This window comes from Prinia subflava, assembly GCF_021018805.1.
Source record: "Prinia subflava isolate CZ2003 ecotype Zambia chromosome W unlocalized genomic scaffold, Cam_Psub_1.2 scaffold_2cwr_NEW, whole genome shotgun sequence".
Lineage (NCBI taxonomy): Eukaryota > Metazoa > Chordata > Aves > Passeriformes > Cisticolidae > Prinia > Prinia subflava.
In genome coordinates this window covers 319,448-340,798 of record NW_026960607.1, presented here as the reverse complement: position 1 = coordinate 340,798, position 21,351 = coordinate 319,448, and the positions used below count along the sequence as shown (strand labels likewise).

Sequence of the window (21,351 nt, the reverse complement as noted above, 5' to 3'; positions counted from 1 at the left end):
TCCAACTTCAGCCTTAATCTGAGTCAACAGGGCTGTCTTGTGACAAAATTGTTTGATGGAAGGTTTAGCAAAACATGGTTTAGAAGCTGTGCTGCATGTGGATCTTGAAACAGACTTTTTTTGTGCAAAAAGTTGTAGTGATTGAAAAGGCTTTATTTATTTATTTTTTTAAGTCATAGCAGAAGTGCTGTAGATCTTTATCCTTGTTTGAGCAGCTGGGTGTTTTTCCATTTGTGTGTGCTTTTTTTTTCTCAAATGAAAATTCTGAAGCAAATCCACTTTTCTAAAATAATTTTTTTCAGACATTATTTCATAGAGAGTTTTAGGGAGTTGCCAGTCTTGAGCTAGTTACTGAAGAAAAGCAGATTATGCAACTTTCACATTGGCAGTTTTATTGCCAGCTATAACTCCAGCCCTCCTACCAGATGACTGATCTTGCAGCCTTATTAAGACTTCTCACAGTCTTTCCTTTTACTTTGTGTAATTCATAGGCATGTTTTCAAAGGGAAATGGTTATGTCTTCTATACCTTCAACTGCATTCCTGTCTTCTGCAATGAGGCACCTAATTTGTGAAGTAAAATGACAATGAATAACACCCTTTTTTTTATTTACAAGTCAGGTAGTGACTGTATTTTTATCACATCACTGTTGAAGAAACGCCCATTGCAGTTAATCATATATATTTCCCTAAGGAGTGAAAGAAACATTAAAATGTAAAGAAGCATGCACCAAACTGGATCTAGAAAGCTGGCAGGAAATCCTAGGTCCAACCCCATGGGAAAAAATAATGATCTGTGGTAAAAACTCTTTTCTGTATTGTGTCCTTTTTATAAAGATGTAATGAGATTTTGTTTGTTTTGTTATTTGTCTTCAGATATGAGAGAATTCAGTTTTGGCTTCTCTCCCCTCAATTTTGTGATAACCTAGTGTTGTAATTTAGATTTGGGGGGGAGGTCCCTGGGGACGGTTCCCTGGGAGCCCTCCAGGCTCTAGGTTCATTGGTATTTTCATGCAGGCAGGCAAGGAGACTCTAGACGGCTGGTGAGGTGAGGATTTATTTGGAGTTTGACCCCAGGAAGGCAGCATGGTCACTGAGGGAGGAGGGGGAGAGGGGGGAAGGGGAGAGGGAAGGGGAGAGGGAAGGGGAGAGGAGCAGAGCCTCCGGAGGCCTCCAGGGCAAAGAGCTCGAGCCCTCTCCGTTTGCACCCTTAACAGAGAGATTCAAAGTGGGTGCGGACAGATCTTCAGGCCAATGAGGTTACAGACACACGATACTGCAGGGGAGGTTACAGACTTGGGATAAACCATACACTTTCCACGGGTGAGCCAGAGCAAACCATTTCAATAAAATGCAATTCCACAACCTAGAAGTGCTGTATTCAGATGTATGTTGTGCTCACTTCTTCTGAGCCCTCCCTTCGCTTTGCTGTTACTATCTCTTTCAAAGCTTTTAAAATAATTTTCAGACCATCTTCTTTTGCCACTGTCGTGGTTAGGGGGGAGGTGAATTTTTCTAGGGGGATGTGGGCAGTCTAATTAGTGATCAGCTTTTCTGCTGGCACTTGGGTTAGTCACTCGGAGGTTTAGACACGCCTCTGAAGACACAAAGAGTTAAAAGCAAGAGTCTGAGAAGGGTCGGCTTCTTTTGGGTTCTAGTTTCAGCAGTAGAAACATCTCTCCCCTGCTCAGCTCTAGGCTGAGTGGGGGAGGGGGAAGCCACGTGGCTAGGCTCAAGACAACTACGCGGTGAAATTAAAGTAAGCTAGGGCTTGGGGGGGGAGAAGAGAATGCACAAGACTAAAACTGAGCTGCTCTGTCTAGGATGGAAGGGTAGAAAACTGTGAAAGTGCTTTCTGTGTGTTCTCACCTCCCTCCTTCCCCCTAAACTCCGAGAGAAGGTGCTCAGCTACGTGGGGTTTGCCGAGCCTGGGAGTGCTTCTGCTTGCAGCACTCTGCTGAGAAGAAACTGTTAACTTTTGCTTGGCAGAAAGAAACTTTTTTTAGACATTGATTCTCATGACTAGTAGTTTTCAGAGAAAAGGAAGCAGCTTGAGACTGAGATGATAAAGCATGATTGGAAAAAACTCGATAGAAAAATGAGAAGAGTAGCTTTAGAGCTAGACTTTTCTTGCATAATGTTAGCCATAGACTGAACTTGAGTCTCTTTTAAACATAAACTGCATTTTTAAGTAGATACAGCTGCTCCTTGCTTTTGCTACAGTGACTGACACTTAAAGTGAGTAGCGAGCAGAGAAGAGAAAGAGAAAGTGAGGTGGCACTCTCTGCCCTCAGGGCAGACCTGCTCTTAGAACTCTAGCCCCTGGGTAAAAAGGAAAGAGCTCAGCATGCAAGTATCTTTAAAAAGCCTTGTATGTAGTTTTTGCCTATGAGACAGCAGTGAGAGCGCTAGACATAAGAAAAAGAGAGTGTCACCCTAGCAGACTTTCTCTGAGCGGTGCCACGGGTGACATGAGAACACATAAAGAGTAGACCTGTGTGTTCTAGAGAACAGTCTGTGGTGCGAGAGAGACTCCTCTCTCCCTTGCTGAATTGAAGATTAGTTTGTTTTTGAGTAGTAATTGTTTGATCTAAAACCTAGGGGTTAGTCTGTGAAAAGTGATGGGTAGGGAAGTAGAAACTAAGAAAAGAAATGTTCTAAGAAGTTTTTATTTCTGTCTCTGTGTGTGTTTAAGAGTATTTCTGTCCCTGTTCTTATGTAATTAATAAAGTTTTAGTAAGTTTTTTTTTTGTTTTCAAGATTTAAGCCTGCTCTGCTCTGTTCCTGATCTCATCCCACAGGAGTTGTTAGAAGAAAAAAACATATATTCATGAGTGCACTAACATCTAGCCAGTGCTAACCCATGACATTCATGGTTCCCTGACCGGGAAATCGATCAAAAGAATGATAGAATAAAAACTGTGAGTTAAGATCAAAAAAGAACAAAAGCAAAGCATAGATTAAGTGATGATGTAAATTTATAGATGTAATGTTAGTTGTTACTTTAAGACAGTGTGTCCTCAGAGGCGAGAGGTAGAGACTGTCGTGGTTAGGGGGGAGGTGAATTCTTCCAGGGGGATGTGGGCAGTCCAATCAGTGATCAGCTTTTCTGCTGGCACCTGGGTTAGTCACTCGGAGGTTTAGACACGCCTCTGAAGACACAAAGAGTTAAAAGCAAGAGTCTGAGAAGGGTCGGCCTCTTTTGGGTTCCAGTTTCAGCAGTAGAAACATCTCTCCCCTGCTCAGCTCTAGGCTGAGTGGGGGAGGGGGAAGCCACGTGGCCAGGCTCAAGACAACCACGCGGTGAAACTAAAGTAAGCTAGGGCCCGGGGGGGGAGAAGAGAATGGACAAGACTAAAACTGAGCTGCCCCGTCCAGGATGGAAGGGTAGAAAACTGTGAAAGTGCCTTCTGTGTGTTCTCACCCCCCTCCTTCCCCCCAAACTCCGAGAGAAGGTGCTCAGCCACGTGGGGTTTGCCGAGCCTGGGAGTGCCTCCGCCTGCAGCACCCTGCTGAGAAGAAACTGTTAACCCTTGCTTGGCAGAAAGAAACTTTTCTTAGACATTGATTCTCATGACTAGTAGTTTTCAGAGAAAAGGAAGCAGCCTGAGACCGAAATGATAAAGCATGATTGGAAAAAACTCGATAGAAAAATGAGAAGAGTAGCCTTAGAGCTAGACTTTTCTTGCATAATGTCAGCCATAGACTGAACTTGAGTCTCTTTTGAACATAAACTGCATTTTTAAGTAGATACAGCTGCCCCTTGCTTTTGCTACAGTGACTGACACTTAAAGTGAGTAGCGAGCAGAGAAGAGAAAGAGAAAGTGAGGTGGCACCCTCTGCCCTCAGGGCAGACCTGCTCCTAGAACCCTAGCCCCTGGGTAAAAAGGAAAGAGCTCAGCATGCAAGTATCCTTAAAAAGCCCTGTATGTAGTTTTTGCCTATGAGACAGCAGTGAGAGCGCTAGACATAAGAAAAAGAGAGTGTCACCCTAGCAGACTTTCTCTGAGCGGTGCCACGGGTGACATGAGAACACATAAAGAGTAGACCTGTGTGTTCTAGAGAACAGTCTGTGGTGCGAGAGAGACTCCTCTCTCCCTTGCTGAATTGAAGATTAGTTTGTTTTTGAGTAGTAATTGTTTGATCTAAAACCCAGGGGTTAGTCTGTGAAAAGTGATGGGTAGGGAAGTAGAAACTAAGAAAAGAAATGTTCTAAGAAGTTTTTATTTCTGTCTCTGTGTGTGTTTAAGAGTATTTCTGTCCCTGTTCTTATGTAATTAATAAAGTTTTAGTAAGTTTTTTTTTTGTTTTCAAGATTTAAGCCTGCTCTGCTCTGTTCCTGATCTCATCCCACAGGAGTTGTTAGAAGAAAAAAACATATATTCATGAGTGCACTAACATCTAGCCAGTGCTAACCCATGACAGCCACTTTAGAAAGGTTGTTGTGATTTATCTTTTTTTATACGCATGCCTTCCAGTTTAACTGTTGTTGTGTAACTACTTTTACCTGAGCCAAACTTGTAATCAGTGAGGAACACTGATTAAAAATTCTTTCCAGTTTTTGATATATTATTAATTTTTTCTTTTAAAAGTGGGTGTGCGTCATAATTCATAAAAGAGAGAGCAAGCCCTAGAAGTTCCTAACTAAGGCACTGTGATTTATATGATGACTGAAGCAGTTCTTTGATTGTGGTTTGACTTTGCTTTTTTCCAGACAGTATTTGGAAAAGCTTTATCTCATTTATCTGTGGAGAAATGACCATGCGCTTAAACACTGCTAGTTCTTCTTTTTTTTTTTTTTTTTTTAATGTCCATAAAATGTAGCAGGAGCATGATGTGTTATGGAATGAAGTTTGAGCTATCCCAAACTGGGCCTCAGATTTGGGCCTGCTAGGCCTCAGATTTGGTCCCATGTAGTAGTAGATAAACCTGTGGCGCAGTTAGAAATTAAGTTAAGGTGTGTGTATGCTTTAGCTAGAACAGTTAGAATAGAAACATGGTGGCTGCCTTAAGCTAAGATTGCTTGCATTCTTTCTCACGCTGAATGCCAATAGAAATGCACCTGCAACTGTAAACTATCTGACACTGTATAAAACCAGCCATTTCAGGAATAAAGAGGAGAACGTATGTTTTAACCACATTGGTTGTATCGTACGTTGCTTTGTTCCAGCCCCATATAGAGACCCTGGTTTCAATAAAATGCTGAGATTAAGTTAATTTTCTTCATAGCATCCCATATGATTGCTGTGTTTTAGCTTTGTGTCCAGAGTAGGGAGAAGGGAGTGAGCAGCTGTGTCGTGCTGAGCTGCTTGCAGGGGTTAACCCACAACAAATGCTTTCTATCTTATTTGTCCTCTGTGCATAGATACTGGAGGAACGGGATCAATGAGTGTGTCTGTGTGTTTGTGTATCATTTCCTTGTTTTATGAAATATGTTTCCAGGCCAGAAAATATGGAATATATTTAGTGTGTAGAAGGGAACTACTGATAAATGCATTATAATGCAAATTGTGCATAACAGTTATAATGAGACTAAATGTAATAAAGGATAAGTCATAGTTCTGACAGCAGCAAAATAAGCAAATTTCTTTCAGAAGTGTGATGCTTCAGTCAAAGAATTGATGAAGTGGAAGCTCATAACTTTTATAGGTAATGGAAGTGGAATGAAAGGTTATTTAATTCCACACAAACTGGGGGAATAAGAAATTCTTGTCTGATTGACACTGATGATCCAGGGTGCTGACTGAGCATGGCAGTGTGTAAACCTGACTACTTTCTATGCGGCCTTCCCTTTGGACTCTTCCAGCATCTACAGCTGTTTAATTCAAATTTTCAGAAGGTTTCTCACAGCCCTTTTACAGTCCCCCTGTGGACCTGTCATCCATCACAGTAAACAGTTGGTTTCCATTGGGTTTATCCATGACTTTCATGATTTTTTTGAACTTCAGTTGTGTACCCCTCAGCCATTACATCTCCCAACTGCAGGGTCTTTGTCTTGGTTTGGAAAGACAGGTATCTGTCAGGGAAAACTGAAGTTTCCCTTGGAATGGAGAATGTAAAACCCCCTCCCTCCAAATTATTACAATTTTCCAATTAGGAGCTTTCAGGCAAAAAAAAAAATAATATGGGAATAGGAGTAACAGTTCTTTACTAGGAATATTAAAAAAAACAAGCAAGCAAACAAACAAAAGTCCTAGAAAACCCTGACGGAGTCAGGAATATGACCTGACACCCTGTCGGCCAGGGTGTTGGAAGCAGTCTAAGTAACTCTTCCGGGAGTGACAGATGTGGTTCTGTTGGAGTAGAGATGATCCTGAAGTGGCGGTGAGATGAGTCCGGTCTTCCTCTGAGAATCCAGTGGAAAAGAGGATGCTTTGCTGTTCTGAATCTCAGGTTTTATCCAGGTAGGCATGCTTGGCTCCTCCCACTGGGTGGAGCATCTCACAATGGAATGATTTAATTTTATCAGTCATGTGGTGAGCCTTAATGGCTCATTAACAGTAGATATCCCCCGGAGGGAGGATGGGTCCTGGAAGAGATAAGGAACATTGCTCCCCTGGTTTTAACAGCTGGCCTATTAACAGAAAGCATCCACCCCCCTCCCGCCTGGAGTTAGAAGAGATAAAGGAAAAAAACCCATCTCCCCAGCTGGTTTCAACAGATGGAATAGAATACACATTTTTTGGTTACATAACCCAAAAGTCTTAGAGATAAAAGATGAGTGGCCTTTCTGGTCTTTCATCTCAAGATACCTTTCTGCCTTCTCCTTGATTTTGATTACCCTACTCTGCACTTTCTCTGACTCCTTTTGAGATGTGGAAACCAGAACTAAATATTACTGAATACATGAATGCATCAAATTTTATGTAGTCAAAATTATGCTCTCTTTAGCATCCTTCCTGATGATGCTGACTGGTTTGTTGGCTTTTATAGCTGCCTCTGCACTCAGAGCAGGAATTAGATGTGAGCTGAGAGCTCAGCAGTGTTCTGACAGTCTAGTGGCAAAGCCTTCCTTTTGATTTCTAGGGTAAGTGTGAGAGGATGCTCTCTTCAAAAGTCCTCTCAGGGCTTTATTTAGATCCATGACAGCCTTCAACTTTCTTGCAAAATATGCCTTTTCACATGCTGTCGTGGTTGGGGGGGTAGGTGAATTTTTCCAAGGAGATGTGGGCAGTCCAATCAGTGATCAGCTTTTCTGCTGGCACCTGGGTTGGTCACTCAGAGGTTTAGACACGCCTCTGAGGACACAAAGAGTTAAAAGCAAGCGTCTGGGGGGCTCGGCCTCTTTTCGGGTTCCAGTTTCAGCAGTAGAAACATCTCTTCTCCCCTGCTCAGCTCTGGGCTGAGTAGGAGAGGGGAGCCACGTAGCCAGGCTCAAGACAACCACGCGGTAGAACTAAAGTAAGCTGGGCCCCGGGGGGGGGAGAAGAGAATGGACAAGACTAGAACTGAGCTGCCCCGTCCAGGATGGAGAGGTGGAAAACTGTGGAAGTGCCTTCTGTGTGTGCTCACCCCCCTCCTCCCCCCCAAACTCCGGGAGAAGTTGCCCGAGCCACGTGGGGGTTTGCGGAGCCTGGGAGTGCCTCAGCCTGCACCCTGCCGAGAAGAAACTGTTAACCCTTGCTTGGCAGAAAGAAACTTTTCTTTAACATTGATTCTCATGACTAGTAGTTTTCAGAGAGAAGGCAGCGGCCTAGGACCGAGATGATAAAGCATGATTAGAAGGAACTCGATAGAAGAATGAGAAGAGTAGCCTTGAAGCTAGACTTTTCTTGCATAATGTCAGCCATAGACTAAACTTGAGTCTCTTTTGAACATAAACTGCATTTTTGAGTAGATGCAACTGCCCCTTGCTTTTGCTACAGTGACTGGCACTTAAAGAGTTAGAGCGAGCAGAGAAAAGAGGGGGAGGGTGAGGTAGTGCCCTCTGCCCTCAGGGCAGACCTGCTCCTGGAACCCCGGCCCCTGGGTGAAAAGGGGAGAGCTCGGCATGCAGCATCCTTAAAAAGCCCTGTATGTAGTTTTGGCCTATGAGACAGCAGTGAGAGCGCTGGACATAAGAAAAAGAGAGTGTCACCTTAGCAGACTTCTCCGGGCGGTGCTATGGGTGACATAGAAACACATAAGGGGTGGACCCGTGTTTTCTGAGGAACAGTCTGTGGTGCGAGAGAGACTCCTCTCTCCCTTGCTGAATTGAAGATTAGTTTGTTTTTGAGTAGTGATTGTTTGATCTAAAACCCAGAGGTTGGTCTGTAAAGAGTGATGAGTGAGGAGGTAGAAACTAAGAGAAGAAATGTTCTAAGAAGTTTTTATTTCTGTCTCTGTGTGTGTTTAAGAGTATTTCTGTCCCTGTTCTTATGTAATTAATAAAGTTTTGGTGGGTTTTTTTGTTTTCAAGATTTAAGCCTGCTCTGCTCTGTTCCTGATCACATCCCACAGGAGTTGTTAGAGAAAAAACATATATTCATGGGTGCACTAACATCTGGCCAGTGCTAACCCATGACACATGCCCTTAAACTTCCCTTTTTTAACAGTGACTTTTGAGTTCCTGAAAGAATGATGATGGAAGAACAGAATAATGTAACATCTCTGCATATTGTATGTCCTCCCTGTTTAAATTATAACAAACAGAGAACTCAGAAAGTTTCTTCACTAAACTCCTTATTTTGAATTAGAGTCAGTCTGACTCCCATTGTTACCATGTTAACCTAGAAATATTATATACTGTATTTTTCTTAATTTCTGGAGGTTTTTTACGCTGAATGATGTGAGGAAAATAGTGTCATGTAGTAGGAAGTATTATGTGGTTTGATTGAACATGGACATGAGTCAGCATTGTACCTTTGTTGCAGTAAAGGCAGAGTGCATAATGGGTGGATGCCCTAGAAAGAGCTTAGCTGTCTGGAACTCTGCATGGTTTCTCCTTCCACATTGCCCCAACACAGGAGAGATGTTCACAGATGCAGAGACCTAGCAAAGACCTGCTCGGGAGGCTGGGTTTGGCTGGAAAAATGTCTAATGGAGAATCTAATCTCATCTTTTAACTCTAAAAAAGTAAAGTTGCAGAGGAAAAGGAAATAAAATCTTCTGAGGGGTGCAGACTGAAAGGACAAGATGCAATATGAGAAACTTCTACTGAGGTATGAGGGGAAAAAACCTTTACTGGGTCAAGCAACTGGAACAGATTGTCCTGAGAAACTGGACAAAGGGACAAGCCTCTGAGAAACCCCATCTCACTGTGAACCTGCCTTCAGCAGGTTTGAATGGGTGACATCCTTCTGATCTCAAAATTTTGTTTGATTCTGAGACATTGCTAAAATGTGTGTTGTTTCCTACAGATTTCTGAATGATCTAACATTTGTCCTGCTTACAAATAAAGAATTTTAGCAGGAAATCTGAACCTTCAGCAACATTTCCCTGTCATACTCCTGGACAGTAATATTGGAAAAAGTTGTGACTGTGTGTTTTGGACTTAGTGCTTTCATGGGTGGTGCTGTTGTATTCTGGAGACTTCACACTCAGACACTTAAAGCCTTTCTGTCTAGTGTCTTCCAAAATCACCCACCCTTGTCCTAACACCACCAACTTCACTGATCACTGAAAATGATGAGCAGTTTTCAAAATGCTAGCCTTTCTTCTCAGTGAGAACTTCAAATCTCTTGGTGTGGAGAGAGGGAGGAGTGTGGTAAAATTGTTTTAAACAAGGATGCAGGAGATGCCGGTGGCCGTGGCAGTTCTCTTCAGCCCCAGCACTGCCTCCCCAGGTGGGTCTGCCTGTGTCCATGCAGCTGATCTCATTTCTGCCTGCTGTCCCTGATGCCATCAGTGTCACCTCCCAGCTGTAAATAAGCTGCTGCAGCAGAGGAAGGAGCTTGGTGGGAGCGAGCTGGGGGGACAGGGGTGTGTTTGGAGGGATATGTGGCTCCCAGCTGCCACAGCTGAGTGTGCCACATTACTCATAGTTACAGCACTCTCCCAGCTGAGGCTGTTTCTAGCAACCACTGAGACCCTGCAGAGATGTGAGCTGTAGAAACCTCACAAACACTCCCTGTCTGACAGTGGGACCAAGGATGCCATGCTGTGGACTGTGGCACTGCTTGCCTCCATGTCACCTTCTCCTTCATAAAACGCTCTGTCAGTGCCCCTTGCACATCGGTTTGAACTACAGCTCAAACTATATTCAGGTGAATATGCCCTACATGAGTATTTGGTCTTTGGGAATGCTTTCTGTGTTTGGTCATTTCCAGGACCACCTCACCAAGGTAAGTGTGGACAACAACTGGTGATGTTCTCCAGCAGCCAGTAGCTTTAGTAAAAGGTGTTCATTGAGCCCCTCAACAGAGACTTCTCCATACTTGCTCAACATATATTTAGTACCAATTCCTAGTGCATTAAGCTACTGGATGTAAATAAATAAAAGCTCATCAGTTGATATGGTCTGCTGTTTCTCTGTGTGTGTATACAGGATGACAAAGAAGCCAACAGACCCCTACCAAACAAAGGAGACCATGGACTAGGAAATGAGAAGTTCAAACCTGTGGTACCTTGGCCTCATGTTGAAGGTGTGGAAGTGGACTTGGAATCCATTCGAAGGAAAAATAAGGCCAAAAATGAACTAAATCAGCATGGTGTTGATAACAAGCAGCAAAACGTCATCCACAGGCAGTATCTCACATTTAAACCTCAGACATTTGTATACCCAGATCCTGTGTTACGACCTGGAGTCCTTGGTAATTTTGAACCCAAAGAGCCTGAGCCTCATGGAGTTGTTGGTGGCCCTGGAGAGGAAGCGAAGCCATATGTTTTAGGACCAGATTACAAAGAATCCGTTCAAGCCAGCATTAAAGAGTTTGGGTTTAATATGGTGGCAAGTGATATGATCTCACTAGATCGAAGTGTTAATGACTTGCGTCAAGAAGAGTAAGCAAACCTTTTGTTTTCTTTTAGTTCTGTTTTTAGGGGATTCAGTTATTTGCTTTCCGTGTATCTGAGTTGATGCTTAAAATATTATTTATTAGGCCACTTAAGGCTTCTTGTACTGAAAACATGAGTGCTGTACTGTACCACATTTCCATATATTCTTCTTAATGCTGTTGCAATGGTTCCTTCCATGAATACTTAAGCTGTAGTGATTTATCTCTGAAGTCATCTATTTTAGTATCTAATTACATGTATTTGCATGTTCTATGTCTAGCCATAGTCTTTGTAATATTTTTTCTTAATCCATAACTTTTTAAGATTTGTCTTCAAGAAGGAAGGATTGTCTTTATTAGACATCCCTATGCTAGTTAGTTCATTCAATTTTGATTTACCCTGATGCCTTTAAAATGGAGCATAAATAGAGAACAGAAACAAGGAAATGCTGTTCTCTTTAAATAACACTGCCTAATAACCTGCAGTAATGGAAGTATGGAACTGCCATAGTGATGGTTGGAACAGTCTTCCAACAGTTCCTCACAGCATTTGCCTAAAGAGGAAAGCAATCTTAGAAAAAACATTTATTTACTTGCTGAAAGGGTGTCTAGTTTGTTGGGGGAAAATTCTGGAAAGTTACTAACATTTACTCAAGAATTTCTATCAGGTTTACACAGTCTATTCTGACTTTTGATATATGTTAAAGCCAATTTTGCTCTCAGGTTAATCTGCATTTGATATAACTTTCCTTGTTAAATATCAGCTAGGGACACATTTCTGAGCAAACTGATTTAATGGTAGGGTATTTTTCAGTCTGTGTTTTGGTTGGGGTTTTGTGGGCAGTGTATGAAGTTAGGTATGATGTTAAGTACATGGCAGTTTTCACTTCCCCCTCATCCCCAGCAATGGAGCTATGCTGATCCCTGGACTGGGGGCCAGTCTCTGGGGTGTATGTTTCCAGCTGTGGTAAATGATCTGTTGGTGGTTCATTGACTGGTTACTGGGGCCCTGCTCTGGCCTTTTACAGTGGGTGTTTTTTTTCATTTTTCAAGGTAGGAGGGAACTGGCCAGCTGTGGGTCTGACTCATACCCATGCATGTGCAGCTGCTTGTGTTTGCTATGTGCTGTGCACTCATTGAAAGCAAATTAAGCACATGGAGTGCAGCATTTCACTTCCTTCATGCTGTGTTCCTCGGATGACTTACTAAAGGTTTCCACTTGCTGGCAGTCAGAGGAGAGGACCATGCCTGTCTGCTCTTGGTGGCAAGGAAGTGCCAGCTGTCCTGGGGATTCACTTTGTTTTTCTTTCTTTGCTGCGCTCATAAGTTGGTCCTTTGTACTGAAGAGGTTTTTCTGAAAGGGAAGAAATGTTCTGGGTAACCTGTGTAGGTCAGCATTTTCTTTTTAGGGGGTTATTCCCTAGACACTGCTGCTTCTGCTGAAGCATTTCTTCACTCTGTAAGGACAGCAAAGCAGAGGTGGCAATGTGTCACGTGCAGGTGGGACTGGGCTGCCTCTGCCCAGGTGAGTTGCCATATCTTTGGCAGCAGAACTCAAGTACTCCCTCCCCTTCATTTTTACTCAAGGTGAAGGGCATCAGAGAGCATACAGTATCTCTCAAATAGTTCCACACCTGTAGCTTCCTGAAGTATTTTAGGTATAATCTCAGAATTTGTCTTCTGTTATCAAGGACATTAATAAATAGATATTCCCAAAAATTATTCAATACTTTGAGGAAGAGGAGAGACACCCATGAAAAGATGAATTTTAGGAAGTGTTTCCTTCAAGCACAGCTGCAGATAAGCCTTCATGGAGGTCAAAGCCAGCAGCTCAAATCAGTTAGGTTTTAGTATTTAATGATTTAATGTTATAAGCAAGCAAACAAAAGAACATGAAAAAACAATGTCAACAAAAGGTATCTTTCAGACAACATTATATCCTTTACTTTATGTGTTGAATACTTGGGATGCTTGCAATTGCCTAAGTAGGTTAAAGGTTTATAGCTGTTGTATGTCTCCTGGGAACAGAAGAGAGGGGAAGCAGTGTGAGATTGGCTGATACTTCTATATGCTTTCAGGCTCCCATATGCTCACTTTTCTGCTCACTCCCCAGTACCAGAGAGAAATGCAGCAAAAGGTAGCAGATTACCTATTGGATGCACCATTTATTTTCCTCCCACTGATCTCTTTAAAAAGATATTTGTGGCTGGTAATGCCACTCAACATTCACTTTAATCCTACCAAGGAGCAATACAGTAATTTTTTTGTTGTTGTTATTAGTAGTATCTTGGCATTGCTAACTGAGGAAGATCTTTCTGGTAAAGTCTGAATTATTCGTTCATAGAAAGGTAGACCTTCCTTCAACCCTCTCTTGCTTCAAGCATCAGAATTTTGAAGCCTTACCCTGTGCAGTCAGGTTTGTTCAGTGAAGTATGCCAAATGCTTTCCCAGGCTGTGCTAGCAAGAGTGAAATAGTGCTGCAAGAGCTGTCTCTCTCAGCTTAAAAGCCATGTAGCCTCAGGGCTTGTCCCTGCTGGAGGGAGAAGTGGAAAGAAATGCCAGTCAAGGGAGATTCAATTCTGCTATGTTTGGATTTGACTTTGTAGTCTGACATGTTGCCAGGATGATTTGCCAGCTGCCTTTATTGATTCAGTAGGAACTTTGCTGGTGATTCTGGGCAGTCTCAGTTGCTGTAAAAAGCCTTAATTCTTGCTGTATCCTGTAGACAGGAATGACACTGGATGGTGTGTTGAAGTTTTTTCTCAGGTACATAAGAATATTTCCATTTTGCCAGTACCACATACTCTTGGCTTATGGATTTTAACCAATATATTTCAGTGTTAATGCCCAGCACTTGTGTTGACATACAACAAGTCATAAATTTGGTTAAAAATATCAAGAATGTATGGGGATATGTAAAAGTCAGTGTACAAAATTCAGAAGATGGCTCATCTCACTGCAGTCTTTCAGCACTCTGCAAGAGGGCCAGGGGGAACATAAACTGGATTATAATAGAGAAGTACCTGTTTTCCACCTTATTTCTGGCAGCAAAGAAGTAGAGCAGGCTTAGCAGACCCTGCCTAAACCTCTGTACAGTAGCTGAAAGAAAAATTTTTCTTTGAACTTGGTGGTTTTTACCTTTTTTGGATCTATTTTTATCATTCTGATAGGTGGCAGGCACTTAAGAGCAGTCATCTATATTGGATTTTACACATTATCTCTGCTTCCTAGAAGACCTGCAATAAAATTAATGTTAGCTTTTGGGAAGAAGGATATTAATTTAATTGCTCCCTGAATTCTATTTTTTTGTATTCAGGAGTCTGCACAGAGGTAGAACTGAAGTAAAAATAGAGTGGTACATTTTCTGGATTATTTTGGATCCAAGATAAATACACCATGCTAAGGAAATAAAAAAAGGACCTAGGTTTGAGGGTGAATGCTGTCAGGTAACAAGGTGTGTTCTCTCAAAAAAACCCCAAGAGATAACTGTGGAAAAATGCTGCTAGGAGAAACAAGAACCGAGTTGTTTAACCAGTATAATGTTCCACTTGCCCAGAGTACTTTAAAATAAAATTTAATTTTAAAAAATGCATCTATACTGGGTCTGGCCAGTGATTGTTTGTCTTGACAACTTTATCTCTGGCCAAAAACATATGCTGGTGAGAAAACATACAAGAATGGATAAGTGTCATTCCTGGCAACCAGTGCACTGGGACACTGGAGCCAAAAATTGCAGCAGGGTTGTCATGCTTCAGAGAACTCTTTCTGTGCACAGACTTGTCTTTTGAATGCATTTATAGTCTTGAAATTAATGACATCCTGAGTCAGTGACTGCAGAATGTGGTGCTTGTTTTAACCTTGTTTCCCAGATGCAGATACTGTTATATGCCTCTGTGACTCTGCTGCCCTTTGATACGGGAATATCAGAGATAGCTTCATGAAGTTGCTATATAAATGTTTCATGTCCATCCTTATTGTTCCTGCTATTTTATTTCCCTTTTCATTAACTCTGAGCTAAAATTATGAAAGACCTATCCACATTCAACTCCAAGATTTTTTTAAACTTTTTTTTTCCCCAGTGGTAATGCAGAGTTTAGGATCTGTCACTGAGAATATGCACTGAGTGGTCTAACACTCCATATACAATCATCTGCACTTGCACTGAGCTCTCCTGCTGGCTCATTTCCTTGATAGTGTTCTTGAATTATTCTGCAGCTGTTTATAGTAATTTTAATTGCAACTACCAAGAACTTTCCTATTGTTCAGGAATGACCTGGAAGAGGAGGTGGATTGCTTAGCTCCCAGCAGAGTCATTTATGCTGCTAAAGTCACAAACTTGCTTGCAATTTGGAATGAATAGACTTTAGCAGTTATTAGCCTAAGAGATCTGCCATACTTCGATGAAGAACTGTGCCTGTAAAGAAAGCAGAGAACCTCATCAAATGCTTTGGAAATTCAGTTACTGTATTAATAGCCTCACTCATGTCCACATAATTTTTGATTTCTTCAAAAGATGATAGTATTTTTTTGTGTCATGGCTTTTTTTTTTCCACAAAAGCTATATCTATTGTTTCCTAATTTTGTTATTTATTACTATCTTCTATTCAACACAGAAGTCAGTGGTCTACAATTCTTTAGAACCCCAGAGCCCTTTGATAAAAATTTGTGTTGTGTGCCTCTGTTTGTTTGATAACAAGACTGGAGTCAGCAGTACACTACAATAGTTTGTCAATTCATGTTGTATTGTTTAGGAAATACTGGGTTTATTTTAAAAAAAAAGTCAATTAGGCTATTCATGGCAGAAAATTCCAGTAGATGCAGATTATCTGAAGTTAGGACTGTTTAGTAAAAAGTATCACTGTGTACTTGCCCTTTTTTTTATTCTCTTCTCAGAGTATCTGGCATTGGGCACTGCTAAGAGTTCAATGGAAATACTTAATTTAGATTTCCTGCTTCTGAAGTGGTCTCTTTTCATTTTGATCATGTATCAGCCCAACAGACTTTCTGGCAGGCATCCTACTTCTGGTGTTTGGAAAAAAGTATTTCAATAGCAGCTTTAATACTTCAGTAAGCTATTTCTCAAATTTGAGGTTTGGAGGTTTTGGGGTTTTTCTTTTTACTCTATCTTACTATTTACATGCACTTAGCTTGAATTAATGCTAATTTCTGTTTCCCTTGTTTGGACACCACCCTGTGCATTTAAAGAATGTGTGTCTTACTGCTAACAGCATCTGGTTTTTAATCATGCTGTCTTTCCCTTCTTCACAGTTCCCCTTTTCAAAAGGAGGTGTCTCCTGCCTGTGTCTTCTGTCCTGTCAGGTGCTCTGATTCTTCCATACACAGGTGCTCTCTGAGTCTTTCTTGGACATCCAATACTTCTGTGTAGTTCTCCTGATGGCTTCCTCTTGTCCTTATGCTAAACAATCCCTGGCACATTTAAACTCTAGTAAACTGGCCCTGATTTATTCTAGCAGAAGGCAGTCCTTCATGGACTAAAGTTAACAAAAGTTAATCAGTTCCAAAAATTTCACCCAGTGCTAATGAATTCAAGGTCATTGTTTCCTGGATCCTGCTTCTTGAAGGTGGGCAAGTATTTGTTTTAGTCAGTCCTCAGGAACCACAGTCAAGCACCAGCACCTTGTAAATATGGTAGAGCATGATGTCACAGATGACATCACAAACTTCTGCAGTGCCCTCTGGTGCCATCCATCCAGTCCCATGGACTTGTGCTGTGTGTATCCCATTTGCTGTGATATGTCCAGGGAACTGGTCTCTGACTCACCTCTGTAGTGGATATTCTTTCTTTTCTGCAGGCTGCCCCTAGACTCAGGGGCTTGGGAGGTGTGACAGCAAACCTTGTAAGTAAACAGTCAAGGAAATCAGATGTTGAGTGTCTTGGTCTTTTATGTGTCCTTTGACACAAAATTTCATCTCTTTTATCAGTAAACTCATGTTTTCTTTAGTCTTTAGCCTACAAGCTCTTCTTGTTGCCCTTTCCATCTTATGGATTTCAACTCTACAAAGCTTTGCCTTTAATGCTGTCTTCACTGGCTCAGGCAATATTTCTGTACTCCTTCTAGGTAGCCAGTCCATGCCTCTCCCTTCCCTACTCTACCTTCTGGAGTTTATGGTGCAGCCAGGTGGGTTTCCTGCCATGCCTGTTTGACTTACTGCATGGGGAATGGATGGCTCCTGTGTTTTGGGGAGGTTGTCCTCAAAGATGCCATTCCTGGGCCCTTTTTGACAAAGTTGTAGCACCCAAAATCATTAACTTCCTATGGCAAATATAAGGAGACATGTAAATAATGTATGGAAGAATCAAAAAGGGAGAGAAATCTGCCTGATGGACAAAACCATTGCTGACCAGAGATGAAGAGGCTGTTTAGTGTGTGGCTCACAGGAGCTACACCTGGTTACACAAGACCAAAGCTGTGCAAGATGTTCCAAGGAATCTGTATTCAGTATTTCTAAAAAATGCTTATCTATGATGCATTAGTTGCAGTAGCTTCTTATACTTCTAGCTCAAAAGCACTAAGAATCAATGTAGGTTTTCCTTTTTGAAGTTCATATTCACAGTAGAATACAGTCCACACCTGCCATTTTCATTCCTGTATTTTCCTGGGTTTGAGACATGGTTATTGCACTTTTGAAGTCAAGAAGCATTTTTTTACAGTATATTTTAAGTGATGCACTGTGAAACTCCCCGTTTCTCCTATTAACAAACTTGCATTGTAGAGCCCTTAAGCCAAGGATGTTCATAGTGCTGATCAGATTTCATGCCAGGGTAATTAACTGTGTTGGCTGAAAGAAAGGATTAGAGCTCAACATGCTTTGCTCAGGCTTGATATGCTGTTGTTATCCAACCCATGGAAGACTTGCTTACAAATTATTCTTACTGACCCAGAAGGTTTTAGTCCTATGACTTTATTTAAGCTAGATTTTTTTTGACAAGCGTTGAAGGTATTTTATCCAGAATAGTTTGACTGGGAGAGGAAACATCATTAATATTTATTGCATGAGACAAATTAATCTCTTGCTGGATTTTTTTTTCAGTATGACAATAAATAGCTGGTGTCTATTCATCAGAGTGAGCCAGAATTTCAGCTGCATCACCCACACACATCTGTCAGTATGATTGTGGCGAAATAAATATTTTTAAGTGTTTTTTCCTTCTGTGGATTTTCCAGTTTGAGTTCTCCTTTATAAGGACATTATTGCTATTATAGGGCATAGCCCCTGGGTCATACAAATTTGTACTTGAATAACTGGATCTGTTGCCACAGGTCACCTTTGACTTCAAACAGAACGGGCAATGAGCTTTTGTTGAAAAACCTGAAAAGGTAACTCTTCCTTGCTTGAGTACAATGTTGTGTGCATACAGAAATGTATTTTTGGACAACTGTTTTTGCAGCTCATTTATAAAACAAAAAGGAATGAGAATTGGCTTGTTTTTAAAAACTGCACATGTAGTTTTGAAGGGTGTTTGTTTTATTTTTCAGTTATTTTTAGTATTGAAATGGAGGGAATTCTTGCCAAAAATAGACTTCTAACTTCACTAAGAATACATATATGCAGAACTGTGTGATAGTAAGGCAGAGCTGGTAGTAAAGATATTTTTCCTATTATAGTTTGGTGGTACCAGCTTGGACTCTTTTTATGGCCCAAATGCTATTAGAAATATCAAATTGTATAGAAAATTGTGAGTGCAAGACTGGAGTAAAAAAATACCAAGAACTTTAGCTTCAACTAATTACTCAGGGTATGAAATAAAGCAGATGAATGTTGACTCCTCATTAGAAATGGACAGTCTTATTACTATGGGCAAATAATGTGAATTTAATATGTTCTCTTACAGTAAGTAGTTACTTGTCCAGTCAGTCTTGTTGTAGCTAAGAAGATTGAATATAAAGGCTCTGGAGTGGGTCCTGCTTTCTTCAGGAATGTGATTAGTTCCTTAATTATAGCACTTATAAATGACATGTTTGATACTGTTACAAGAAAAAGGATTTCAGTAATTACTTTTGGTATCTATATCATTGGAAATGAAACATTAGGGACTGGGTTTCATTTCACATGGTACCTTGGGAAAATCTTTTATTCCAATGCCACGTAATACACCGGAACTGTTCTGTAACAAAGAAAACTAGTTCTATAATGTGCACATAAATTTTTGTGCACCTCAGTGAGAGCTGGAGTTGAGAATCAGGTGAATTATAGTGGTCACACTAAATCAGGAAGGCTAGCTTTCCACTGCAGATTATCAGCTGCCTTACTGCTGGCAAGACTCCTGGAGGGGAAAAAAAAATGGTGTTTAGATTGTAATTAGGCATGTATTGTGAGAACATCTCATGTGGTCAGGAAAGATTTAAATTCCAGGCATTCGCCTTAAAGCAAACCCCAGCATTTTCTGTTAACATTTCAGGTCCCAGTAATGAAAACTACAGAGAAAATGGATCCTTTATCTCTTTAGTGTTGGCTGCTAGCATTTCAAATGTTAAGTTTTGAGGGAGAAATAATTTACCCAAAGAGTACCAAGAGGTTGACAGAGGAACCAGGTGTGTTATCTGTAGTTGGATTTACTTACCACCTTTCTGTGTGTGAGTCTGAAATGAGATGACCAAGCTCTGAATATGACCTCTTACTCAACAAAAACATATATATATGTCCTAGTTTAGGACAAAATTCCACAACTCCCTCCCCCACCACCGGGTTCGGGAGGAATTTCCTCAGAGGAGAAGGTGGAAAAAACTTGTTTATTGAGAAACAATGAAAAAAAACACTCCCCAACACAAGGAAAACAGTCCGAGATGACAAGAAATGTTTTCACCAGTCCAAGAGAGGGTGAGCAGTCTCTGCTGGGGAGGGTGCCAAAGCTTCTTTCACGTGCAGACTCCGGGGGGTGTTCCCTTGATGTTCCCGAATCAGGGCCCGAAGCAGGTCCGATGTCTTCAGGGAAGGGAGGAAGGAAAGAAGGGGAAACACAAAAGCAGAAAAAGATGGCAAAAAAGCAAGCAAAAGCAGCCTAAAGCTAGCAGCAAGCCAGAAGCAAGCAGCCGGGGGAGGGGCTCAGCCACAGACAAAACAAACTGAGAGCACGGGAACAGGGAAAAAAAAAAAAAAAACCAACCACGATTTGGGATACAAAGCATGAAAATGTCCTGTCACCCCAGGACATTCCACCCCTTATCCCATATCGTGAACATGTTACTGAACACAATGAATAAAAAACTTTCTTCTCACTTGCTCAAACCTTCCACACTTAACACATTTCCTTCCATCTTAGTTGCTCAGACCTTTGACACTTTCATGTTTCCTTCTGTCTCATATCTGTATGATCTAACGTACAGACAATGGTGGTAACGCTCAGCGAACAATGATATCATCCCACAATCAGATCTCCCTGAGGTACACAACGGGTTGTCCCATCTTTCTGCATTATCCACCAGGTATAACCTGGTCCTTGAGCAAAGACAATCCCACGAATGGGTTTGCCTGTACTCAAGGCAGGATTAATCCATACTGTCTTCCCCAACAAACCTCTGACGTAGGCCACTGGGACTTTATCTCCATCTACTATATTAAGGGACTCAGACTGGGCAGGACCTGCTCGGTTGGTGGAACCTCGAGTGTTAACTAACCAGGTGGCTCTTGCTAAATGCTGCTCCCAGTTCTTGAAAGACCCCCCACCCAGTGCTTTCAAAGTGGTTTTTAACAATCCATTGTACCTCTCCACTTTACCTGCAGCTGGTGCATGGTAGGGGATGTGGTACACCCACTCAGTGCCATGTTCCCTAGCCCAGTTGTTAATAAGATTATTTTTAAAATGAGTCCCATTGTCTGACTCAATCCTCTCAGGAGTACCATGCCTCCAAAGGACCTGCTTTTCAAGGCCCAGGATGGTGTTGCGGGCCGTAGCATGAGACACGGGGTAGGTTTCCAACCATCCCGTAGTGGCTTCTACCATGGTTAGCACATGGCGCTTGCCTTGGCGGGTTTGAGGCAGCGTGATGTAATCAATCTGCCAGGCCTCCCCATACTTGTACTTGGACCACCGCCCCCCATAGCAGAGGGGCTTCACCCGCTTAGCCTGTTTAATGGCAGCACATGTCTCACAGTCATGGATAACCTGAGAAATGCTATCCATGGTTAAATCCACCCCTCGGTCTCGTGCCCACTTATAGGTGGCATCTCTACCCTGGTGGCCTGAGGCATCATGGGCCCATCGTGCTAGGAACAGCTCTCCTTTGTGCTCCCAGTCAAGATCTATCTTCAGGAGTCCTACTGCAGATGGGTTCTCTGACAGTCCAGGCAAGGTGTTCAATTTCTTAATGCCCTTTGCCTCCACAGCAGCTATTCCAAAAGCCCATCTGAACCCCTTAGGGTCTTTGTAATAGCCATTCCTGAGATAGTCTATGCCCAGAATACTCGGAGCCTCTGGG

At 41.8% G+C, this 21,351-nt stretch overlaps 1 protein-coding gene across 3 annotated transcripts in view; it reads left to right on the top strand.

Annotated features, from left to right (window-relative positions):
* GALNT7 (polypeptide N-acetylgalactosaminyltransferase 7) overlaps nucleotides 1-21,351 on the top strand; it is a 94,775-nt gene that overhangs the window by 31,164 nt on the left and 42,260 nt on the right. For all 3 annotated transcript variants that reach the window (XR_010083726.1, XM_063424302.1, XM_063424301.1), the window contains exon 2: nucleotides 10,465-10,919. Coding sequence is in view for 2 of the 3 variants with exons in the window: in XM_063424302.1 (XP_063280372.1) it covers nucleotides 10,465-10,919 (455 nt within the window). In the remaining variant the exon portion in view is untranslated. The remainder of the gene's footprint in view (nucleotides 1-10,464; nucleotides 10,920-21,351) is intronic.